At 34.3% G+C, this 24,920-nt stretch overlaps 1 protein-coding gene across 3 annotated transcripts in view; it reads right to left on the reverse strand.

Annotated features, from left to right (window-relative positions):
* nr5a2 (nuclear receptor subfamily 5, group A, member 2) overlaps positions 1–24,920 on the reverse strand; it is an 87,128-nt gene that overhangs the window by 33,646 nt on the left and 28,562 nt on the right. For all 3 annotated transcript variants that reach the window (NM_001313729.1, XM_087302370.1, XM_087302371.1), the window contains one exon: positions 2,680–2,799. In NM_001313729.1, coding sequence (NP_001300658.1) covers positions 2,680–2,799 — 120 coding nt within the window. The remainder of the gene's footprint in view (positions 1–2,679; positions 2,800–24,920) is intronic.

Raw genomic sequence — 24,920 nt, forward strand, 5'->3', positions numbered from 1 at the left:
TCGAAGGAAGTTTTAGCTAAACCATGCAGAACACCTGCCCTCCAGGACCCAGTTTGGACACCCTTGCACTAGACTTTTCTTACAGGGGACTCGAGTGTCAGAATGTTGTGGAACTGCTATACAGGAGTTATTCTTAGGGATTATAGATATTAATTGAATTTAGCGATTTTTATTTTAGCGTTTTGTTCTAAAAGCATGACAGTTAAACATGAACGCGGTTATGAATATATTGAAACATATGCTTGTTTGTTGTAAAAATTTGTAATAATGACAAAAATACTAATCTGTGCTTCTCCTGAATTTTCGTACCCCTTGGTTTCGACTATGCTTTCAATCTAAAGAGAATTGGGGTAGGGCTAAGGGGTAGAATTGGGATTGGGTCTTAAAGTGTCATTAGTGTGACGCTATAGCTAACTTGATGGAAATTGGATTCAAACTCATCATTCACAGAACAACTGCACAAATCACATGACCTTAGCAAGTCTTAGTTTGTTCATTATTTGATCTCATTACTGTTATTACTGAAGTAACAGGTATTTTAAGAGATCATTGATATTTTGTCTTCTCTTCAATATTGTTGTAAACAGTGACTTTTTTGTGACTGCATAATATTAATAGACCTTAATAAGTCTGATTTTGTGTTTATTATTAATAATTAAGTTGCTAATAACTGAGATGTTTGGATTGGTAGAAATTACATCACTAATTGGATTCAAACTTGCATTGCTCATTGTGTAATTTTATTGAGCGTGTGTAACGAGACTTTAGCAACTCTGAATCATTCATGCACCAATACTCAAAATATAAAACTAGAAGAAATGACGGAGATGCTTTTGAGATGTTGCTTTTGAGATGTCTAAGTTGTTCTTTTAACTCCTGTGGTTATCTTTATGGAAAACACGACTATCACAAGTCGGGATAAAAGTCACATCACTCACTGCGCAGTTCATCAGAATATTCATCATCAATTTGTTCATTATTTAAAGGTGCAGTATGTATTGTTATTTTCAATGTGGTCATGTCATTGACCCATGAACATTTCCTGCTTGTATCAAACTATTTTATAACTGTAGCAAGAGGCAATTCAATCATAACAATGTTTAAAACAGCGATCATATCATTATTGATCAATATGTGCCTCTTTTTGAATTCACAGAAGCTATAGAAATTAATTGTAAAACAGGAAATATGTTGGGATCATTGTTATTGTTTACATTCCTTAAAGGCGTAGGCCTCAAACTTGATTCCTGGAGGGCCACAGCACTGCACAGTTTCGTTCCAACACTAATCAAACACTGCTGATCCAACTAATCAAGGTGTTCAAGACTACTATAGGAACTATTAAGCAGATGTGAATTGTGACCTGGTTGGAGCTAAACTCTGCAGAGCTGTGGCCCTCCAGGAGTTGAGTTTGAGACCACTGCTCAACTAAGTATTGCAGTCCAAATTCGAAATATTGGATAGGGTTGTGCCTAAGGATCTAAGATGATCAGCTAATAGCTACATTTGAGTTATTTGTATCGATTGCGAATTTTAAATAATGCCTCTTAAAGAGGCTGCTTCTGTGCTCCAGAGGTCAGATTTCTAACTGCACTCACATATATTTAGGAAGCCTTCAAGACTAATGTGAAGCTGTTTTCCCCCAAGCCAACTCAACCTGACGTGACAAAATATTATTGGCCAAACTGGGAGTGGGCTGAGTTGCACAGACCAAAACAAAGACAGCACTTTTTTAAAGGAAGACTTTAGCATTGTTCTTTGCTAGCATGATTTTTAATATCACCAAACATATTATGAGATTTTTGTGCTTTAGAAAAATTAAAAACTTCATTATTTTTTTAAATACTTTAATTACTGTCATAAACAACAACTTGGATGTTAAATTTGTTGCTTTCTATCCTGTAGTTGACTTGGTGGAAACTACAACAGCCGAATTACGAGAAGGTAAATCTACTAGCGCTAACTGCTAGCCCACAGCTATGAAAAGTCACAAACTGACCTCTCTGTATCTCAATCATGTTCGTCATATCTTTTACTACCTATAATTTAATAGGCAATGGTCGGATATGTCCACAAACAAAAAAAGAAAAACAGTTTGTAAAACTTCTGCCATTCGTGAGTCCCAGTGTTTGAGCTGTCACTGCTGTTGGAGATCACTTTGTTGGGCAGGAGATAGAGGAGGGAAAACACAGAATTAAAAATTAAACCCATGCCTTACTGACAGGCAGACAGAAGCATATTTATTTATAAGCAGTTTAAACATCTTCTGGAAGTGTGTGTGTGCATGCGCTGGAGCCGAAGACAGAATTAAAGGTCCTCGTGTGCAGAAAAACTTCAGCTGAGCCTGAGGCGTCCGTCCAGCGATGCTCCTCGGAGACGACTGAGGTAAATCATACATATCTTCTGCTTTCCCTCCCTGTCTGTCTTTCTCTGTGTCTCTCATCCCGTCTTCGCCGCCGATGACTCGTGCATGCTTAACCAACCATTTTATTTATTCCTTCGCCACGCACTTGATAAGAAGTGTACAATTGATTATTCTGGCCACATTAGTTTATACCTAAGCGTAATCTATTTTTAATGGAGTGGCCAGGCCAGTCGATAGCACTTTAAAGGATGTTGATCCACTCTCGCAAAAAGGCCTGATGAGCTCTGTAGGGAGGAGATGGAGGAGACACTCACCTGTTGCCCCGTGACCAGGAGGATGGAGCCTTCTTTGGCGTGCATCACCTGCCGAAAAACGTGGTCCAGGATGAGGAGTTCGCTCCAGCAGTTCTGGAGAAGCTTCATTTGGTCGTCAACCTGAGGGGACAGTGACAGATGCATCAGATTAAGTAAGCAATCGTTATGTTCAATCAAAAGTAGTAATCTGAGTAAACTGCAACTTTTTGATTAGACGGGCCACATGTGGCTCTTTGACCAAAAATAAGTGGCTCTCAAGCTGTCTACCTTCAATAATATTTTACAGTTTAAATAATTATAACCGTCACTAATCAGTTTCCTATTGAAAATACAAGTTCAATTCCCTTTTATTGTCATTTATATTTACAGCAAAATGTATAGTAAAATGAATAGTAACAATATAAGGACGTTTCGACCAATGCATGTGTGTGGTGCTGTGGATAAACTTGGATACCGACACCAATAAAGAGCAAACAACTTACGTTTCTACACTCTCAGAAATAAAGGTACAAGAGCTGTCACTGGCATGGTACCTTTTTGAAAGATACATATTTGTACTTAAAGGGTCCTTATTAATACCTCAAGGGTACATATTAGTACCTAAGAAATACAAAAGAGTACCACTTAAAATTTTTAGGTAATAGTATATACCTTTGAGGTACAAATGTGTACCTTTTGAAAAGGTACCACCCCAGTGACAGCTCCTTTATCCTTCAGTCTACCTTTATTTCTAAGAGTGTATGGTAATCTCGTAAATGTAAATTCAAACAACATTCATTAGTTGTGATGGCGAAAAAATATTGTCATTTCTTCATTCATGGACTTGCTCAACATGTGATGCTTCATATTTGCTTATTTTTTGAGATGTGCATAGATATAAATAAAGGTTTTGTTTAAACCTGTATTATTTTTTAGTAGTAATATATATTACAAAATGTATTTGCTGAAAAAATCAGAAATGGCTTTTTGCTGAAAAAAGGTTCCCGACCCATGCTTTAAAGTTTTAGACTTTTTCAGATTTGTTCTGTAGCTAATTGAAAATGTCATCAAAACAATCCTCATTTACACAAATCAAGAAACAACCAACTACAAGTGATGCTTTATGAATGAAATGTCAGTAGTTTTCGTAAAATCAGAAATGGCTAGTTGTGCCAATGTTGTGCATTATTACTTCAGTCTTCAGTCATATGACCATTCAGTATTGATTCTAGTATGCTGATTATGTTGAACACTATATATTTCAGAAACTTGCGATTTTATAAAATTTTATTTATTAAAGTTTATTTTCGTACCCCCAAATGATGCTGTCAAGAATATGAACTGAAATGAAAAAAAAATCAGTTTTTAGTTGAAAACAGTGTATAAACACCGCCTTAAACTCAAACTCGTCCCAAATCGCCTACTACACAGTAGCTACGACATTTGAATCTAAACCTACTACTTGGCCTTAAAGTAAATTCTTTATAGTATGAATGTCAGTAAGATGAATGGAACTCAGACGTACTACATCCACCATTTTGTCATCATCACCTAACCTATCCACATCAGTTGGATCACTTCGCTCCCATTCATGAAATCTCTCGCGTTGCATCATAGGATAGCGTAGCATCCATCAGATGCGCACTTCAGAATCTCACCGAAGTAGTAGGTCATCACGGTTTTTCGAATTCTATGAATTTGGACATACTACTCGGCTTGCTTACTGTTTCTAGCATACTACATTAAAGTACGCCATTTCGAATGCAGCTATATAATTTTATATGCAAAACAGCCTTCCTTTTGTGATGATGTCATTAATGGTTTAACCCTGCTTCTCCTAAAATGCGGAAGTAGGCTGCGTCCACTTTTACACAAAAGAATAAGGTATAAATATAATATACAATAGCCTTGTGATTTAGTGCACCACCATGGTGCTCACAGCGACCCGAGTTCGATTGCCGGCTTGAGGTCCTATGCCAATCCTCCCCCTCTCTTTGCTCCTGTCTGTTCTTCACTATCCTATCTCAATTCAAAATGTGAAAAAAAAAACTAAATAATGATAATAGAAAACAATCAAAACTAATTTATGGCTGTGATTAAAAAGCTGATGATTTTATTAGTGTCATTACTGCCAGTGAAAGGTTTCAAACGATCCATCGAAAATCGCTTTTTTTAATTCTGATTTGCTACTCAATTATCAATGATGATTCAGAAGCATTTAAACAAATCCTATTCATTGTGCGTCAATTTATGATGGATTGAATCAAATTACAATCTCCTTGTACAATAGTTTCTAATGTAATTTCCTTTTCCATTTGGGCTTCAAATGTCACAAATGTTGTTGTTCACTCAGACGCTTCATTGTGTTATTCATTAATAAATTGTAAATAGCTGGACACGAGTTTTTTTAATCCTCAAGTTTTATATGAGAATTGTGTCCCTAATCAGATGGAAATGATTCTGAATGATCCAACTCATTTTTTGTTTTCACATTATGAATGGCTTGCCTCTGGTAGGAGATACAGAGTCTATATAAGTGTAGGTTAAACTGATACAAGAAATGCTTTGTACCTGTTTCAGTGGGTTTATTTAACAAGAGTTAACACTAATTATCATCATTATTATTGTAACTACAGTATTTTTCTAATGTATTTATTGTATGTCTGCAGGAATATGGTGATGCCCATGACAGATTTCCAATCAAGAACAATAAAGTTTACTACTACCACTATTACTACTATACCTCGGTGTTAGTAGTTGGGGTCACCAGTATGAAATCAATACTGGTCTCAGGTCACTACAGGTCATTCTCACGTGAACTTCGCCAAATGTCAGCACTTTCTACCACTCTAAATTAATCTGTTTGTCCAGTGATATGGCGTCATTTATCCCCTGTGATTAAGTAGCACGTTTAGTACCAAATGTGAATGGCTTCAACAGCACACACATTGTCACCCTTCTGGGTTCTCATGACTCCCTTGGTCAATAATTAGACAAGAGGTGAAAAGAGGTCTTTGATTCGGCAAGAATGAGGAAAAGGTACTCAGTCTGACCATATCTCTGTCGAAGATGAAGAAGAACCACACATGAGATGCTCCAGTTCAGCAATGTTTACACATGAAAAATACAGAATTGTAATGAAACATAATGATTATAGAGTCCCGTGAGGCCGGCGAGTGGGTAAAGACGTGAAGAAATAATCCTTGCGGTTTCTCAAGGCAGAGATAACGTGAATGAAATGCCTCTCTGCCTTGGGAGGCTCCAGTGATATCTGTTTCGGATTGTTTTGACTGCTGGTGATTCTTGTTTGTGCTGCTCTCATAGTCATAACAAATGGAACCAAATCAATTGAAAGAATGGATTTCCAAATCCGCCAGAGCCGAACGCCTCAGAAGAACCAATCAAATGCTCCTCTTGTTTGGTATCACGGCATCACTTATATCAACTGTTTTTACTGTACAGTCGATAGTGTATGGCCTAATTTCTAATATATATTCTCCAGGTCCAATGGACGCACCGATTTTTACACCCGAGAAGCAAATATATGCATCTCTGCTCGCCAAAACATGCCTGCTTTACAAAGAAAAGCTGTCATTTGGTCTTTTTTTTGCCTCTGACAGGCGTTCTCTTCAAAGGTCTTGGCTGGCGCTTTTGGGCCGTCAATAGGGGACGAGGGTGGCGTGAGTGAAAGCAGGGGAACACACTGCCAGAGGCGCGTCAGATGGGCAGAGAAGGCATCTCTGACCTTTTAAAGTGCGTCTGATACTGCTGTTTCCATGTCAGCTCGCTTCCCTTTGCACTGTCACAGCTATGTGGAGCTTTACTCTGATGTTCACTTACCATGGGCGAGCTGTGTCCTTTTTTGCACTGGAGCTACTGACTTTGTGCGTTTGATACACAATGGCTATCACATTTTTTTACTTACAATATACAGAAAGCAGCATCTTAAGTATTACTATTGTCGCCATTAAATATACAAAAAGTGTTGTGTTTATTTGTACCTTGTTCAGAAAACATGAGCAAAATTTATTTGTATAAACTATTTATAAAGCTACTTTTTTGCAACTGTTATTAGCTAAATTACGTTGTTTTTTATTTTAAAACAAAATTCTCTGTAAAATTGTAAATTTACTATTTTATTACCATGCTTGAAACAAATCTTGAATCTAATATTGCTTAAAATGTACATACATAGTAAGTTGTGGCTTTGTTGTAACAATACAGAAAAGCTCTAAAATTTTGTGTTCAACAGATCACATTCAGAAAAACATGAGCGAAATTAATTTGTATAAATTATTCCTAAAGCTATGTTTTGAAAGTTTAATTTTTTTTTTATTAAAAAATAAAGAAATTACAAGCTGTCCATTTTTACACTAGAGCTACTGATTTCCTGGGTTTGATATACAATGGGAATAAAAATGTGAACAAATTGCTTTTTGTAACTAACAATTTACAGAAAGACGCATCTTAAATATGGTGGTTTGTGTTTATCGAGCCTGGTTAAAAAACATGAGCAAAATTAATTTGTGTAAAATATTTGTAAAGTTACTTTTAAAATTTGTGTGTGAATTTGTAAAAATGTTACTTTTTATTAATATTTTTAAAACTAAAATTTGACTATCGTAATTTAGAAGCACCTTGATTATATAACTACACAATTGCAATCAAATATGCACAAAATGTTGTGTTCAATGGATCCTATTCAGAAAAACATGAGCAAAATAATTTGGGGGGTTATAATAACGGTCTGTGAAAAATTGTAACAAGTTTATTTTTTTTATGACTAGTCTTCAAACAAATCTTGTATGTAACCGTTATGTTCACCAGCTATCTAGCGGCTGTGGATCGCTGAAGAACTACACACGTGACAGATTAACGAACTGCTGCTTCCAGCTGTGTGGGTGTAATCAACAGAAAACCGGAATAGGTGTGTATGTGTGGTGCCTTATGGGAGTTGTAGTTCATATGGTGGCAAAATTGTAATCCGGGTGATAATGTATTTTATCTAGTGATCTGCAAAGCCTAGATCGCTGGTGAACATGACAGTAACATTCTAAAAAAATGTTTTTTTTGCAAACATTTTTACATAGAAAATAGTGGCTCCATTGTAACAATACTCAATATCTCTCAAATATGCATACAAATTTGGTGTTTAATGCACCTTATTCAGGAAAACATGCGAAAAATTAAATACTTGTGCAGTTGTTTTTGGGAATTTTAAAATAAAGGTCTGTGTAAATTGTGAAAAGCTTAACCAAATATTCAACGTTATTACCAACATTTTTACATAGAAAGTAGTGGCTTCGACATACCAATATTAAATATCTTTCAAATATGCACAAAATTTAATGTTCAATGAACCTATTCAGGAAAACATGAGCAAAATTAATTTGTATAAATTATTTATGAAGTTACTTTTCCAAGTTAATTATTATTAATAAACAAATAAATATATTATGAATAATGTTGAATTTGAACAATTATACAAACAATTATTTAATTAGAATCAAATATATACAAAATTAAGCATTTTTTGTATCTAATTCATTAAAATATTGCATTTATTTGACCTTATTAAAAAAACGAGAATCAAAAATACTGTTTTTACATCAATTGATTTTGTCAGTTTAAGAAGGAACCATTTTATGATCAATACTCAAAGAAAAAATCACAGTTTCATTGTTGAAATACAAAATATCTAAGAAGCGATCAACATTAATGAACCTTAAACAAATTCCATAGTATAGATAAACAGTATCTGCCAAATAAAATCTTCATATTATATATTATTATTATATCTATTATAGCTTTGTTACATCCATTATATTAATGAAACACAAGAACAAAATGTTTGTGTTTTACAAGCGGTTTACATATCAATGAATAATGCTGTTTAAAATCATAATATGTTTCCAAATACACAAACAACACTGCTGAATCCTGCTGTACATTTTCCTCTGTCACTCTGCTTTCATGACTCTATTTATTCCCACCATGAATCAGAGGAATAAACTCAATACTAATGGCCGACTCACAGATTGTAAATTCAGCTGTATAATCATGACATGCTAAAAATAAGATGGCAATCGGGCGTTAATGTTTATCTAGATGAGCTGGTGGTGTACAGTGCTGGAAAAATATCTGGAGGCTGGCCAAATAAAAAAAAACACGCTCATTGATTTCCGTCTAGAGGCATTCGATCAAAAATCACAGCTTTTGTTTGACTGAAAAGTAAACCATTGAATGTAAAAAATCTCACAGTACACAAATTCTTAAAGCAGTGCTCGTCTAAAATGAAGAAACGTGTGCGTTTATTCGTGTGCAGCGCTTGCAAAAAAAAAAAAAAAAGTCCAAAATCAAACCTTTTACTTTCTGTCTTATGATAAAAAATGCATATCCTCCAAGAAACCAATTTAATTCCTTTACGGTCATTCAGGCATTGCTAGATCAATGTGGCGATCAATTGCTGAGCCGCCTTTACTGCACCTAAAAAAGACCCTGTCTGCCTCAACAGCACGTTAACAGCATTAGGAAAATCGCCAAATATGATGATATTCGCAAAGAATTAAATGTAAATGATGTGCAAAAGTAATATTTATTCATCACTGCCTCAAAGGCCTGACCGCCGATAATAGAATAGACTACAAATTGCCAAATAAGAGCCTTTTTTTTATCCCACGTGGTTTTGGTAGAGTGCCACAAGCATTGTTAAGGCGCGAGTAACGAGCTTACGCAGCTGGAACTGCTTTTAATAAGTATTTCTTGTTGTTTTTGAAGTGCCCTAATGAACAGATTAATAGAACCTCCTTGAGTGCCCATTAATGAACAGAATGAGACGAATGATTTATTTACAACTAAAGGCAGGCTGCGAGTGTGCCGTCCACAGTCGCATTTGCATAAATGCGAGGAAAAAAAGATACGAGGGGGTTAAAAAAAGGAAATAAATCCATGTGAAATCTTTTGACCCGTTGGATGTGGATCAGTGTTGGTGCTGGGGGAAACTACAGGTGAGGATTGAAGTGCACTTCAATGGTAGCGAGCTTTTGAGTCGTCTTCTGTGGACATCTGTTCGTACGCTGCTGCGCACACTTCTCCCGTGCCACATTTATTTGATGTAGGATGCTTCCCTTCTGTTTCTGCATTTTCATGCGCAGGACGTTTTTTAATGCGGAGAGAAATAAAGGCTCTTTTGGTGGTCGTGTATTGGTCCAAACCAAAGTTTACTGGGCAAAATCCCATTAGCAAAATAAAAATGCTAATAGGATCTGCATAATCTAGAGTTATGAGTTTCAGTCACACTTTATTTTGATGGTCCGTTTGTTGAATTTAAGTTACATTGCATCTATATGCCAATTAATTTAAGTAGACTGCTAGGTTGGGGTTAGGGTTAATGTTAGTTGATATGTACTTGCAAAGTTTCTTAAAGTCAGTTAAATGTCTGCTGAAGGAGCAGTATCAGCAGATATTAAGCAGACAGTCTACTAATACTCAAATAGACCATCAAAATAAAGTTACAAATAATAAAGTTTCCTGCATAAGCTTTGCTCATTAATCTTGTGAATTCAACAGATAGCTATATTAGGACATTTATCTGAGTGAAACAACTTCTCAAATGAAAAAAAGTGGAACTTAATGGCCAAAATACAGTGATATTCCTTGTAGTTTTCATGACAATTTGGCACATTGATGAACAGAAGTTTAGTTTGAAAGTGACTTTTGTTTGAGATGTTGTTTATACATACAGATGAAGTCAGAATTATTAGCCCCCTGATTTTTTTTTAAAATAAATTTTCTGTTAAATGGAGAGAATATATATATATATATATATATATATATATATATATATATATATATATATATATATATATATATATAAGCTATATATATATATATATATATATATATATATATATAGCTTAAAGGGGCTAATAATTTTGAGCTTAAAATGGCTTTTAAAAAAATAAAAACTGTTTTTATTCTAGCCGAAATAAAACAAATAAGACTTTCTCCAGAAGAAAAAAATATTATCAGATATACTGTGAAAATTTTCTTGCTCTGTTAAACATCGTTTGGGAAAAAAAAAAAAAAACTCAAAGGAGAGCTAATAATTCTGACTTCACAGTATATCTCAGTGGATAGCTATGGCATTTTAACCCAGCTAAAAACACCAGCTTTGTTCCAAAAATGCTCATCTGCGAGCACTTCTCCAACTGTGGTAGCACTTAAAAAAAGCAGAGCACTCACATCTCGCTAAGCTGCTGGAGTTTTTTTTTTGTGCTTCCATTAACAACAGCGTAAAAAAAGTGCTCAGCTTAGGGGAAAAATACTTAGGTGGACACGTGCCCTTGTCATGTTTTTGCTAATGAAATAAGTTACATTTTCACCAGGCGACTGCACTTTTAAGTTAAAAAAAATTTGGGAAAAAAAGTTGTTTTCTATTGGCCGGTGTGACAGGTAGCTCCACCCACATGCTACTAAACACATCATCAAATGAAATTACACGAAATGAAACAATTTGAGCTGATATGAAAGAAGAAGGGAGAAGTTATTCTGATCTAATATTGAGAGTATCTTTACATGGTGCACTCAAAATGGAAATTTTTTCTTTTTTTTCTCCTTATTTTTATGAGCCAGGCCAGCAGGTGTCAAAGCAATTTTGTTAAAAAACCCTTCATGGCTGTGCACATATGATCCTGTAGTCCAACATTGTTGTTTTTGTTGTCAAGTACACATGCATGACTATAAACTGAACACTTAATAAAAATTGTTTTATCGTTTACACACAGACGATACAGTTTTCAAAGACATTAAAAGTTTGAATTTTCAGGCCCCAAAACTCTGCTGTGATCTAAACGCACCCTGTGTAGAATAACATTTTTTAGAATAAATAATAATAATAAGCACTGATTTTCATAATCATATAATAAACACAGCAAAATTCCATTAATAAAAACAAGAAATGTCCATTCAGGATTTCATGTTGGCTTTCTGCAATAAACGAAACGCATCATGAGCCGGCAAATGCGATTGTGTCTTTGTGTCAGAACTTACTCCATATTATTTACAATCATTTCAATTCAGTTTCACGTGCTATGATTAGTAGCTGATCAACCATTTAGAAATGCATTTGCCAGAAAAAAAAAAGATGACATAACTACTGGCTGAACTATGATGTAGGAAATAAACGATATAGTGATAAATGTTTCCCAAAAACATAGTTACTCTGTCACAGATCCGTTGTTTCAACCACGTTACTTATAATGTAAAACGTCCGTAATGATGGTGTGAATGGGGCAGAGAAATACATTATCTAGAGAAAACCCCCATTAAATAACTTTTTTGTTTTGGGGCGGCGCGGTGGCTCAGTGGTTAGCACTGTCGCCTCACAGCAAGAAGGTCGCTGCTCTAGTCTCAGCTGGGTCAGATGCTGTTTCTGTTTGGAGTTTGTTTGTTCTCATTGTGTTTGTGTTGGTTTCCTCCGGGTTTTCCGGTTTCCCCCACAGCCCAAACACATGCGCTATAGGTGAATTAAATAAGCTAAATTGGCCGTAGTGTATTTGTGCGAATGTGTGTATGGACGTTTTCCATTACTGGGTTTTGACTGGAAGGGCATGCACTGCGTAAAACATATGCTGGATAAGTTGGTGGTTCATTCTGTTGTGGCGACCTGTGATAAATAAAGACACTAAGTCGAAGGAAAGTAAATGAATGAATGAATTTTGTTCAAATTATATTGTTTTACACTCAAACACTTTTTTTTATAAATCCAATATTAGTTATGATACAAACATGCATTCCTTTTCCATATGAATGTAAACAGCATATATAGGGCCTGAGATTATGGAGAATATTCCAGATTCTATTCTAAACATCAAATCAATCTAAAGTTCACTAAAACTGAACTGTAAAAGATATCTTTGAAAGGAAATCACACATAAGAGAGATAACTTTAAGCTTTTTTTAAGTAATCATTTAAAGTAGATGTTGGAATATTCACAAGGAGTAGGGCATACGGGGAGAAATCTGCCGTCACACCAAAGTTTGAGCTTGCGAGATTCTGTAGTATAGTGCTGTGAAAAGACCCGTTAGATGATTGGACATTTTAATAAAGCGAGCAATTGCTCCATGTTTTAAATTTCTGTCCAGGGCGGTCATGTTTTGATCCTCAATTGATCTCACGCAGTCAAGTGATGCAGGTCTGAGTTAACCAAGCTTGAACTCTGCAAGGCAGCAATCTGCGAAACTTGTCGCACGAGTTTGCATTTCCAGTCTCATGTATTCACGTGCATAAAAATGGAAGTCTATAGGGAGAAAAGTCCAGTGAGACTGCAGCTTAACTCAGAATACAACACCACCATGAACTATCCTTCTTATTACAGCTCTGAAGGAGTAGTTGTTACCGCACAAGTAGTACCGAGTAGTACGGCGCAAGTTTGTGATGCAGTTTGCCAATGTTTGCTGGAACGACGGATTCGGGAAATGCCAAATCATTCATTCATTCATTCATTTTCCTTTGGCTTAGTCCATTTATTAATCAAGGGTCGCCACAGTGAAATGAACTTATCCAGCATATGCTTTACGCAGCGTATGCCTTTCCAGCTGCAGCCCAGTACTGGGAAACACCCATCACTCTTGCATCCACACACATACAATATGGCCAATTTAGTGTAGAATATGCAAACTCCACACAGAAATGCCAACTGACCCAGCTAGGGCTCGAACCAGCGACCTTCTTGCTGTAAAACAAAAGCGTTACACACTGCCCCACCATATTGCCCAACACCAAATTACTGAACTATAATTGTGATGACAGAACCTGCGACCTTACTTGGGCTAACAATGGTTTTTGGAAACACACCCCTGAGCGATTTCTTTCACCAACACTGTTTCCCGGCCTCTACAAGCCTGTCTCACAAATAGCAACAAAATGACATGCCTAAGATTAATTCTGACAACAGATTCCCTCATCCCTTTATCAACACTAATACTATTTGGAAACCAGCAAACGTACAGTGGCACTCATGGGAGATAATCTAAGTGTCCCGGCCGAATCCCCAAAGGAAGCGCTAACAGTTTGTGCTGAGCTGTCCCATTCTGGCTTCCTCTTTAACCGTCCCGTGGGAGAGCCGATCTGACATGCTTTGGATGCTCGGGACAGAAGGGCCCGGTTCATTTGGCCTCGCTTTTCCCTGATCTTGTGGAAATCTCCCGGCGTGTTTGTCATGGCAGGGCCTCTGTTTGCTCTCCTGCTCTTGCTCTTGATAAGCACGCTGGGACTTTGAGCAGGTGTCCAGCAGCCGCATTGCTTCATACCCCTGACAGACTTATTTTAGATTCTCACGTCGTTTCATGTGGGATTGCGCTTGCTGAAAGACTGCTGCAGGAGTTTTACCACTCAGTTGTGATCTAGAATCGAGACAAATGACTCTAGAATTGAGTCAAATGATGTGATTTAAGTGAAGTTTATTCATAAACTAATTTCGAGAGGATCACGTGCTTATGATTTATCACGTCCAGTCTCGCATTTGCTAATCACTAATCTTCCAATCATATGAGCCCTAAGGCACCATAAATAGTCTAAGTTTCCAGTTCACTTTATCTTCGTTTGGAAGAAACCCCCCTCCTCCCCTATTCTCCTCCTTTACCTGTAATTGGGCGGCACGGCGGTCCAGTGGTTAGCACTGTGAACCACACAGCAAGAATACTGCCGGTCCTAGTTCGATAGGACCGGTGAGTGTTTCTGTGGGGAGTTTGTATGTCCTTCCCGTGTCCGCGTGGGTTTTCCCCGGGCTCTCCGGTTTCCTCCCACCATCCAAAGACATTCAACATACTTAACAATCAAGCTGGTCTAATTCCTTACGTTCCCTTAGCTACAGCGGCAGGGGAGTTCTGAGATCCACCGAGCTCAGGCTCCCTTCTTGCTCTGCCAACGGGAGGAAGCCCCGGGCTCGAGGAGCCCTTGAGCTCGGGGCTCTCTCCCGGGACAGCATGCCAAATAAGCTTTGTAAATCATCAGCTAAGTGTGAACTCTTGAAAGATAGTTTATTAAAAAGTTGTATCACTCTTACGTTGACTCAGGTTTTTTAAAATAAACACTGATTCTTATGCTTAAATAACTAACTATTTTACAATGCATTTCTACAAGAAATGTATTAAATTACTTTTAAAGTGTTATAATATAGACAAATAGCACCGTATAGGTAATAAAATGCATTAATAATACTAATAATTCTTTTTAAAACATATAATCATTAATTTTTGTTTCTCACAAGTAGTTATTGTATGTTAAAAAATTGTAATATAGAAAAATAGGCATATTTATAATGATATCAAATCAACACCAAAATCTGTAGTTTTAAAAAAGTTCCATAAAAGGCCATAAAAGTGCAGTGTTATTTATTTTGATAAAGCACATAATTATTGTTTGCTGTTTGTTCAAACTACTTATTTAAAATGAGCTGAATCAACACAATTCTTGAGTTCTTTAGGGAGACAACTTAATTGTTTTGTTTAATTTGTAAAACCTACTAAGTTAACTTTTAAGCATTTTTACAGTGAAGTTTAAGGTAGTTTAGATTTTTTTTGGCAAGAGAAAATATAGTCTTTTTGATATAGTGCAGTGAATATTGACAACAAGACCATAAAATCCATAAACAGTTCAAAAACAACCTAAAAACAATGGGCTATATGCACGGACTTTTCATTGTCAGCCAGGCAGCCCAAGGGCTTCCTGTGAACTGTCTTTCCATTACAAAATAGATTTCTTTAAAAATCAGCAATCTTCACTGCCTGTTAGATATATACAATAAGAAGTGGGGCTCATATTGGACAAGAAGCGCTGCATTAAATTCCATTTCCCTCCGCCATGTTTATAATACTAGTTTATTTTACCCCAGTATTTTCTGTGCTAGCCTGTTGCTACTGACGATGCTAGTGGTTAAAACGCTCTTTCATCTCATTTTACACTTGAACAACTAAATTAATGCTTATTCATTTGAATACGAATGACTATTTAACTGAATGTAATTTAATTACATTTCAACATCGATGTTGTAAAAACAACCTTGTGAAATTGAAAACAGTCACATTAAGCTTTTACTAGATGTTTATGGTTGGCTTTTTAAACTAGCTGTGCATAGAGTATATATAGTATAAAAATATATTGAAATATAAATGTATAATGGTTTAATTTTTTATATATATTTATTATTTATATATTTAATGTAATATTAAATATGACATTTTCTAATAGCTGTCTACTTTGGAATTTAGCAGTAGAAATAGATGGATAAATACTATCAAATTAAATTACTTTTTTTATTAATGAAATTTATTTAACATTACACAAATTATAATAGTAAAGGTTATTAAAAAAATTATCTAAAAAATTATTATATAAATATACTTTTTTTATCTTAAGTATTATTACTGTTTATTTTATCCCTGGAACCATTTTTATATGATGTATAGTATATTCAGAATGATATATTTATATATTTTATAGTATGTAAAAATCTATTATAGTATGTATCTATTTCTAATACCAATTTCCAGAGCTTAAAGCTATTTTAATATTTCATATAATATTTTTTTTGTTTTGTAAATCCTAGTTTTATTACATTTAAAAAAATAAAATAAAACTGACATATGATTTTAAATTTATTGTAATGTAGAACAAAATCTGTATGAACCACAAGAATATTAACACAAAGGCCCATAAGTTCTAAAAAGGCAATAAAATATATCTTTTGTAAAATCACAATGGAGTTTCAATGTGTTTCTCGCAAAAAAAAAAAAAGCAGATTATACTTTAATAAAAAAAAAAGATATATAGAGCGAAGGCCTTTTCGACCACTTTGATAGCTTACCAAACCATGCTTTAACGACAGAAATCCCCCCCAAAAAACAATACAATTTTAATAAACATGTAAAACGAATTCAAAATTTTCACTTTGTTATTATTGGCTATTTTGGGTTTTATTTTAGCTATTAAATAGCTCTACAAATGTTTGGATATGTTGCATGTAATGTGTTACACCAGTCTAAGTAAAAGTGGACACTCTCAGCAATACAAACTATCCTTGTCCCAGTGATGTCCAGTCATGGGACACTTAGATTATAGGCTTTCACCGTTTGCCTGACAGCAATGTAAATTGAGACGTCATAAAATATCTTTGGGAAAACATTTGCATTCCTCAGTAGCTATATTTGTGAAGCGCTGGAGGAGGAATCTATTCATAAACAGATGCTCATAATTCATGCGCTAGTGTGCAGGTGAGCGGGTTTGGGACGCGTCCAAGGCTAGCGAGTGTCCAGCGAATGGCTTTTGATCGATCGGGATGGGGAATAGAGATTGATCAGAGACTCCTGACCTGTGAAACACACAGAGTTTGATCGCAGCCGCTCATCATGTCGTCCTGCAGTGAAAACAACATACGTCTGCATTGGGAAGGGTTTAGCGGGATATGTCAAAACACCACAGGACATCACTGAGATGAATGGGACTGTAAATGCTTCTTCTAATTAGTGCTTAAGTCGTATGGGTTTGTCAATGGCAGGTCAGACGGTGACGTATATATCATGTCTGCCAGATTTTAGACATAAAATCTGACAGATTCTGGTGTCAGAGAAATACAATTACAAAAAATCATATTTTTTTCACTGCATGAAGAAATAGTGTCAAATAGGCCCTAAGTAAATAAAAAATATTTACAAACATTAGAAATATATATATATATATATATATATATATATATATATATATATATATATATATATATATTAGTTTTCTCCCTTTCCAAATATTAATTTCAATTTGACAGCATTTAGAACAAAAGTAAAAAAAAAAGTAAAACATATGTATAAAAACTAACATCGTCATGACATTTTCTGTAAACCCTATGAGTTATCTTATATAATCTCTATCTTATATAATTAACAGCAAATTTTATATATTTTTTTTAAGCGAAACTGAAAGTAAAACTACAAGTGTTTCTATTAGTTTTTTTTTAGTGTAGGTTGTTTGAGTGTTACTGAGTAATGGCATTTTTATAGTTTGAATTTGACTATACAGTTAAAGTCAGAATTATTAGCCCCCTGTTTATTTCACAGTTCTAAACATAATAACTCATTTCTAATAACTTATTTTATTAAACTTTGCCATGATGACAGTAAATAATATTTTACTAAATGTTTTTCAAGACACTTCTTTACAGCTTAAAGTGACATTTAAAGGCTTAACTAGGTTAATAAGTTTAACTAGGCAGGTTAGGGTAATTAGGCAAGATATTGTATAACAATGGTTTGCTCTGTAGTTCTGGTTTGTTCTCAAATGATGTTTAATAGAGCAAGGAAATTTTCACAGTATGTCTGATAATATTTTTCTCCAGGAGAAAGTCTTATTTTTTTTATTAAAAAAATAAAATCAGTTTTTACTTTTTAAAAAGACATTTTAAAGTCAATTTTATTAGCCCATTTAAGCTGTATTTATTTTATGATAGTCTACAGAACAAACCATGGATGTACAGTAACTTGCCTAAATGTCACTTTAAGCTGTAAAAAAGTGTTTTAAAAAACATCGAGTCAAATATTATTTACTGTAAACATGGCAAAGATAAAATAAATCAGTTATTAGAAATTATTTATTAGAACTATTATGTTTAGAAATGTGTTAAAAAAAATCTTCTCTCCGTCAAACAGAAATCGGGGAAAAAAATAAACATGGGGACTAATAATTTAGGGGGGCTAATAATTCTGACTTCAACTGTTTGTAACATGGTTGTGCAGTAAATAGCTTTTATATTGATCTAAAAACCAGGCCGAGTGCCTTAAAGTCCCACCAGTAACGATATACAGTCATATAGCGCTGCTACGAATGTGATATTGTTCATACAATAGTTTGACAGCATAATCGTGTAAAAAAAGAAAACCCAACACAGAGAGTCTAAAAAACATTTTGAATGAGGAACTACTTTCCTCCGCCATTCATTCACATCTGCAGCTGACGTCAGAACAGCAGAAACTGTTACTACACCATCATCACTTTAGAGCTAGTATTTGAATGATTCTCTAGTGTAATGTCTAAAATGTAATAAATTTTTTTAAAAAGACTATACATAGAATTTTTCAACTTAATTATATTACTATTTAATTTAATTCATTTTTATATGATGTATAGTATATATAGAATTATATTTAATATTTTAGAATTATATTGTAGTTGTGTTATATTCGTCTATTTCTGCTACTAATTTCCAGAGCTTAAAGCTATCAGGATATTTCATATTAAATGGGTCTCTATTATGCTCTAATTTCAAAATATTTTTAATGAAAAAAATACAGTGTAAAAAAAAAAGGAAAGAAAGTCACACCTGCTGTGTTGTTGAGCTGCCAACAGCCACATTTTACCTCAAGGACACTTTGTGTGCATCTATTCAGACAGAAACTGAAACAGCTCCTGCAGTCTGCTCCTCATCAATACACAGCCACACTTTTCACCACATACTTGGCTGAAAAAAAAAAACCTCTCCACTAATTAATAAAGCACCGCAAAGAGCATTTATATCTTCCAGAAGGGCTAAGACTAAAGACTAATTAATGTAATACGCAATAAAAAGTGGCAGGCTTTCGTTAATGAAGCCATATTCAATAATAAGTACTAAAAAACTGTAATAAGTCTCTAGAGCAGCAGCACAATGGTTGAAATTAGGTTATGAGAACGAAGCAAAACAGAAAACTCCAAACCTCAGGCCATTTATCAGTCCATCTGAGCGTTTCTTCTCAAATAATGTGGATCTGAGGGCTTAAAGCTAAGAAGCTATCAACTAATTATGGAAAAAAACACAGCAGACCTGATCAATTATTTAGCTGAACATTAGCTTGCTCATACACACGCAGTTACGAGACATATGTGTATAATAAACATCAAACTAAACAATTCAACTGAAAATCAAATGTTTTCTAATCATTTTATAAATTATTAGTTTTAGTATCCTTAAAAATCCTTCCCTATTTTTATTTTACTTTAACTTTATTGGTCATTTTGTTACTTTTTTCTTTTATTTTTAAGTAATATTTGTATCATTTTTATTTCAGTTTTAGTTATTTTAAATAAACTATATGAATTATATGACTAAATTATATATTTATTTATTTATTTATTTATTTTGACATTCAGTCAAAAATATAGTAGATATTTCTTGTGTGTGTGAATAATATTTTGGTTTATTTGTTCTAGGCAGACTATTCTATTGTTGTTTATAAAAATAGTATAATTATTAGCCCCCTGTTTCTTTTTTTTCCCAATTTCTGTTTCACGGAGAGCAGATTTTTTCCAACACGTTTCTAAGCATAATAGTTTTAATAACTATTTTCAAATAACTGATTTATTTTATCTTGGCCATGATGACAGTAAATAATTTATGACTAAATATTTTTCAAGACACTTCTATACAGCTTAAAGTGACATTTAAAGGCTTAACTAGATTAATTAGGTTAACTAGGCAGGTTAGGGTAATTAGGCAAGGTATTGTATAAAGATGGTTTGTTCTGTAGACTATCGAAAAAATATAGCTTATAGGGGCTAATAAGTTTGACCTAAAATTGTTTTAAAAAAATGAAAAACTGCTTTTATTCCAGCCAAAGTCAAACAATTAAGACTTTCTCCAGAAGAAAAAGTATTATCAGACACACTGTGAAAATTTCCTTGCTCTGTTAAACATAATTTGGGAAATATTTAAAAAAGAAAAAAATATTTTGACTTCAACTGTATAGGGATCTGTCAAGATCTCTGACTACGAGATATCACAAGACTATACCGCGACGAGATTTCTCGTCGAGGAGAAAAGTCTCGTTAGTTGTGATGTTATGTTGGAGCACGAGATTGAATTTAACACTGAAGATTGGAGGCAGGATTGGATTAGAACCACACCTGACAGGCTGGCCTCGTGGTTGCGCATCACTTGTTTGGAGTGGGTGAGTATGACTTAACCATATTTTTCTTCTCTGGAGTTCAAGGTTAGCCGCAGATGCTGCTACAACTGCAGCCACACACATTAACCACAGCTCATAACATACGATGAAATAGCACTTTAGATATACTTAAAGCCATAATCGTCATAAACACAAATCAAATTAAGACTTTAGGTCAATATTATAATTGTTTATTTGTTCTGGCCAGATTTTACTGTCATTTATAATAATAGTTATTTAATAATAATGTTGTTTATAATAATAGTACAATATATTTTACTGTAGTTCATAATAATATTTAATTATATTATATTTTAATTTTTTGCATTTTAATTATTTTATGCAATTTTTATTTTATTATTTTTATGCATATAATCTAGCACTCAGTCAATGTATTAGTACTTTTATTTATTTATTTGTATTTTATTTTGTGAAAATGTATACAATTACAATATTTAAAAGTACTAATACTACTTTTATAAAAAAAAAAAAAAACATGAGTTAATTTGATTTTGTTTTCTTTCAAGCCTGATCAATAATTAATTTGAACATTAGCCTCCTAACACACACACACACATACATACAGTCACGGGACGTTCAGCTCCAGACGTCCCCCGTCCCGTCCTGAAAATCATCTACAGTGAGTTGTGCTCGGAATCGATCGCGCTTCTCAATCTCTACACCGTATTCAGAGTGATCGCCGTATTTTTATTTGATTTTATTTCCCCCTGCGCCGTCTTTTGCCCTCAATTCTGCGATTTATGTGCGTCTTTATTGGCGACGGCTGTCAATATTTATGGCTTTTGTGCGTGGTGCTGACAGACAACAGGAAATGAGTGTTGATTGGCTCTGTTGGGAAATGGGTCCAGGTTGTGGTCCTCTATTATTCAGCTGGAGCTGCAGTCTGTCGCCGGCCGGCCGGAGTGCTTTTCTGCGTCTGTCTGCCTGTTTTCTGCCATTAACAGCCTTCAGTTTCTGCTCTCACTCAACTGACTGGGAAATTTACACTCATTCTGTGTTTAGAGGAGCTTTTACAAATATTCATGTATTAATAAAATTGATTAAAGTTAATGACTAACTTTTGCTGGCATTTAAATAGATAAACACAACACTGTAAAAAAATGCTGTTTTTTTTAGTGAATAATTAAATGGGCGAGGAAGTGGCGCAGTAGGTAGTGCTGTCGCCTCACAGCAAGAAGGTTGCTGGGTCGCTGGTTATAAAACATATACTGCATTCAGTTAAAAATATATTATTATCCTCCAATATATGTTTGCAACTTCATTGCTTGATTTGTTAATTGACTGACTAATTGATTAATGGATTTTCCCTCATTACAGTATTGATGTTTAGTCAAAAGCACTTTGTAATGAATGACGCTTCATTGTAACACAAATTGTTCTGATCACAATAGATGAGCCTTGTGCCAAATGTGCAGCTGTAGACCCCAGTTTCACCAACCCTTCACAAACACAAACACACACACACACACACACACACACACACGCACACACACACACACACACACACACACACACACACAATTTGACACAAATAGAACGATAACATACACAATTTGACATATGGGACGATAACTGTTTTCAAGGTATTCCACAGTTTAAAATAGTCAAGGTTTTTTAAACCGCAAACATTTTCTGCTATATCAGTCCGTCGGTATATGTAAGATTTTTTTCTTTCGTTTTTTAGGACAACAGTATCTACAGCAGAAAAAATATCCGAAGTTGCCGTTTTAAATTGTAAAGAAATCGGTGCTTTTGAAACAAAAGAAGACTGCAGAAGTCGATGATTCATTTGAATTATTTAGCCTGACATGTTTACTGTTACAAACTAACTAAATTGAGAAAAATGTTCACAAAATAAATTATATTGTTTTTAAAGAGAAAACAAGTTTTGTATTTTTTTCCCCCAGAAATTAAAAAGAACATATTTCAGAGCAGTAATCACAATACCATCAAACCGTGATATTTTTATCCAGGGTTATCATACCGTCAGAATCTTATACTTACATAGTCAACCAGAGAGCAACATTACTAAGCAATAACATACTGTATATCACTCATTCCAAAACAACTGGTACATTTCATGCATTTTACGTTCATTTTCCTTAAACTGGAATGATATTCAGCAAATGTATACAGTAATTGACAGCAAATTGAATACATTTCAAATGTAAAATAATGCAAAATGCTTAATTGTGACATCGATCATTCAATTGTTTTACTAATTGTTTAACTTACTGAGTTGACGATAGCAAAGTTGACAACCTCAAACCAGACACCACATGGCATGTCTAAAACAAAAGTTTGTTTTTCACCACATTATTGTTTTAAAAAAGTTAATGTAAAATTGACCGAAAGAAACCAATAACAGAGTGGATAAAAAGAAAAAAATGCTATTGCTGGTGAGAGAATAATAAATGACACGCCTCAATGCCTTCAAGAGTTTCCCACCAGAGGAAGTGAAATCACTTGGAAAAGTCACATGCTATTTCTATCAGTACTTTACTGATTGTTGTGCCTTCTATAACTGAGTTGACCAGAAAGTGGGGGCAGACACAAAGTGTAGTTTGTATTAGAGAAAATACATAATTTCATGGAAAATTCTATTTAACTTAGTAAAGTAAACACACAATAAAGAAAAAAATGTGCTCATTTATTAAACATTTCAAGATAATAAGTATAAGACAAATAGATGGAGTGAAAGTCTTTAAGTTAATATTTTCAAAACAAAACATCGGAAACATTGGGGGTAATTTATTTCAAGATTTTATGACAGCGGTTCGTTCCTTTGTGGCGAACCCTGATTGGTAAAGGGACTAAGCCAAAAAAAAAAAGGAATGAATGAATTAATTTATTAATAGATTTTTATGATACTTTTTAACCTTATTGTTTTGTTAGACCTTATCTGACCCAAAGTTGGGTTCCAACAACCCAACATTTTTTAGAGTATATACACTATTTTAAAATGTGAATGTTTACTTTTAAAATAATATTAATATTATAGGTATAACAATTATTAATAATATGATATAATAACATAATTTATTTATTTATTTAAAAAAAATGTAGGAGTCTATAAGTAATATTTTCAAAACAAAATGTCAGAAATGTTGAGTTAATTGTTTTTCTATTAAATTTAAATAACACTTTTTAACCCTGTGATTGGGTTAGACTAGGGTTTCCCAACCACATTCCTGGAGGAGCACCAGCTCTGCACATTTTCCATGTCATCTTAACCAAACCCACCTGATTCAGATCATCAGCTCATTAGCAGAGAATCAAAGACCTGTAATGGGTGTGACACACAAAAGAGACATGCAAAACATGCAGTGCTGTCTTTCAGGAACATGGTTAACAAACACTGGGTTACACCATATCTGACCCAAAGTTGGGTTACAACAACCCAGCATTTTCCAGAATATGTATATACACATATAAATATGTCAATTTTACTTTTTAAACTAATGTTTAAAAGTATATTAAACCACTTGTGTAAGAATTATTTTTGATTCATCAATTCATTCATTATCCTTCAGCTTAGCCACAGCGGAATGAACCATCAACTATTCCAGCATGTTTTACACAACCCTTCCAGCTGCAACCCAGTAGTGGGAATCCATACACACTCATTCACACATATACACTACAGCCCATTTCAATCACATGTCTTTGGACTGTAGGGAACATGCAAACTCCACACAGAAATGCCAACTGGCCCAGCCAGGACTCGCAACAGTGACCTTCTTGCTGTGAGGCAACAGTGCTAACCACTGAGCCACATTAAAGCCCTAATTTAATTATATTTATTTATTTATTTAAAACTAAGATAGTCGAAAATAAGTGTAGAGAGATTCTTTACATTATTTTCAAAACGAAATGTCCAAAATACACATATAAACATTATTTTGAAGAAATAACTTGATTTAATTAGTTGTTCGAAACAGTTAACATTTTTGAAAAATAGGTGTAAAGCATTTAAAGCATATTTCACATGTTTTATTAATTCTGTAGTTGTTTATTTTACTACAATATTAAATATTTTTAAAAATGAAAGTGGCAAATAAAAGAAACGGCGAGATTCTTGCTTTCACCTTCGTCATTACGAACACTATTCTGTACGTTGCACACATTGTCGTCATGCATTTGGAAAGGTTTAAAACGACGTCTTGAACGTGTGGCAGAAATAAAAGATATAAAGCGATTTAATGAACAGGTGGCTTTTGGCCTAACGCTGAACGCACATGCCATTCATCAGCAGCAAATCCACTGGCACA

Source organism: Danio rerio, chromosome 22, assembly GCF_052040795.2.
Source record: "Danio rerio strain M-AB ecotype USA chromosome 22, GRCz13ab, whole genome shotgun sequence".
Lineage (NCBI taxonomy): Eukaryota > Metazoa > Chordata > Actinopteri > Cypriniformes > Danionidae > Danio > Danio rerio.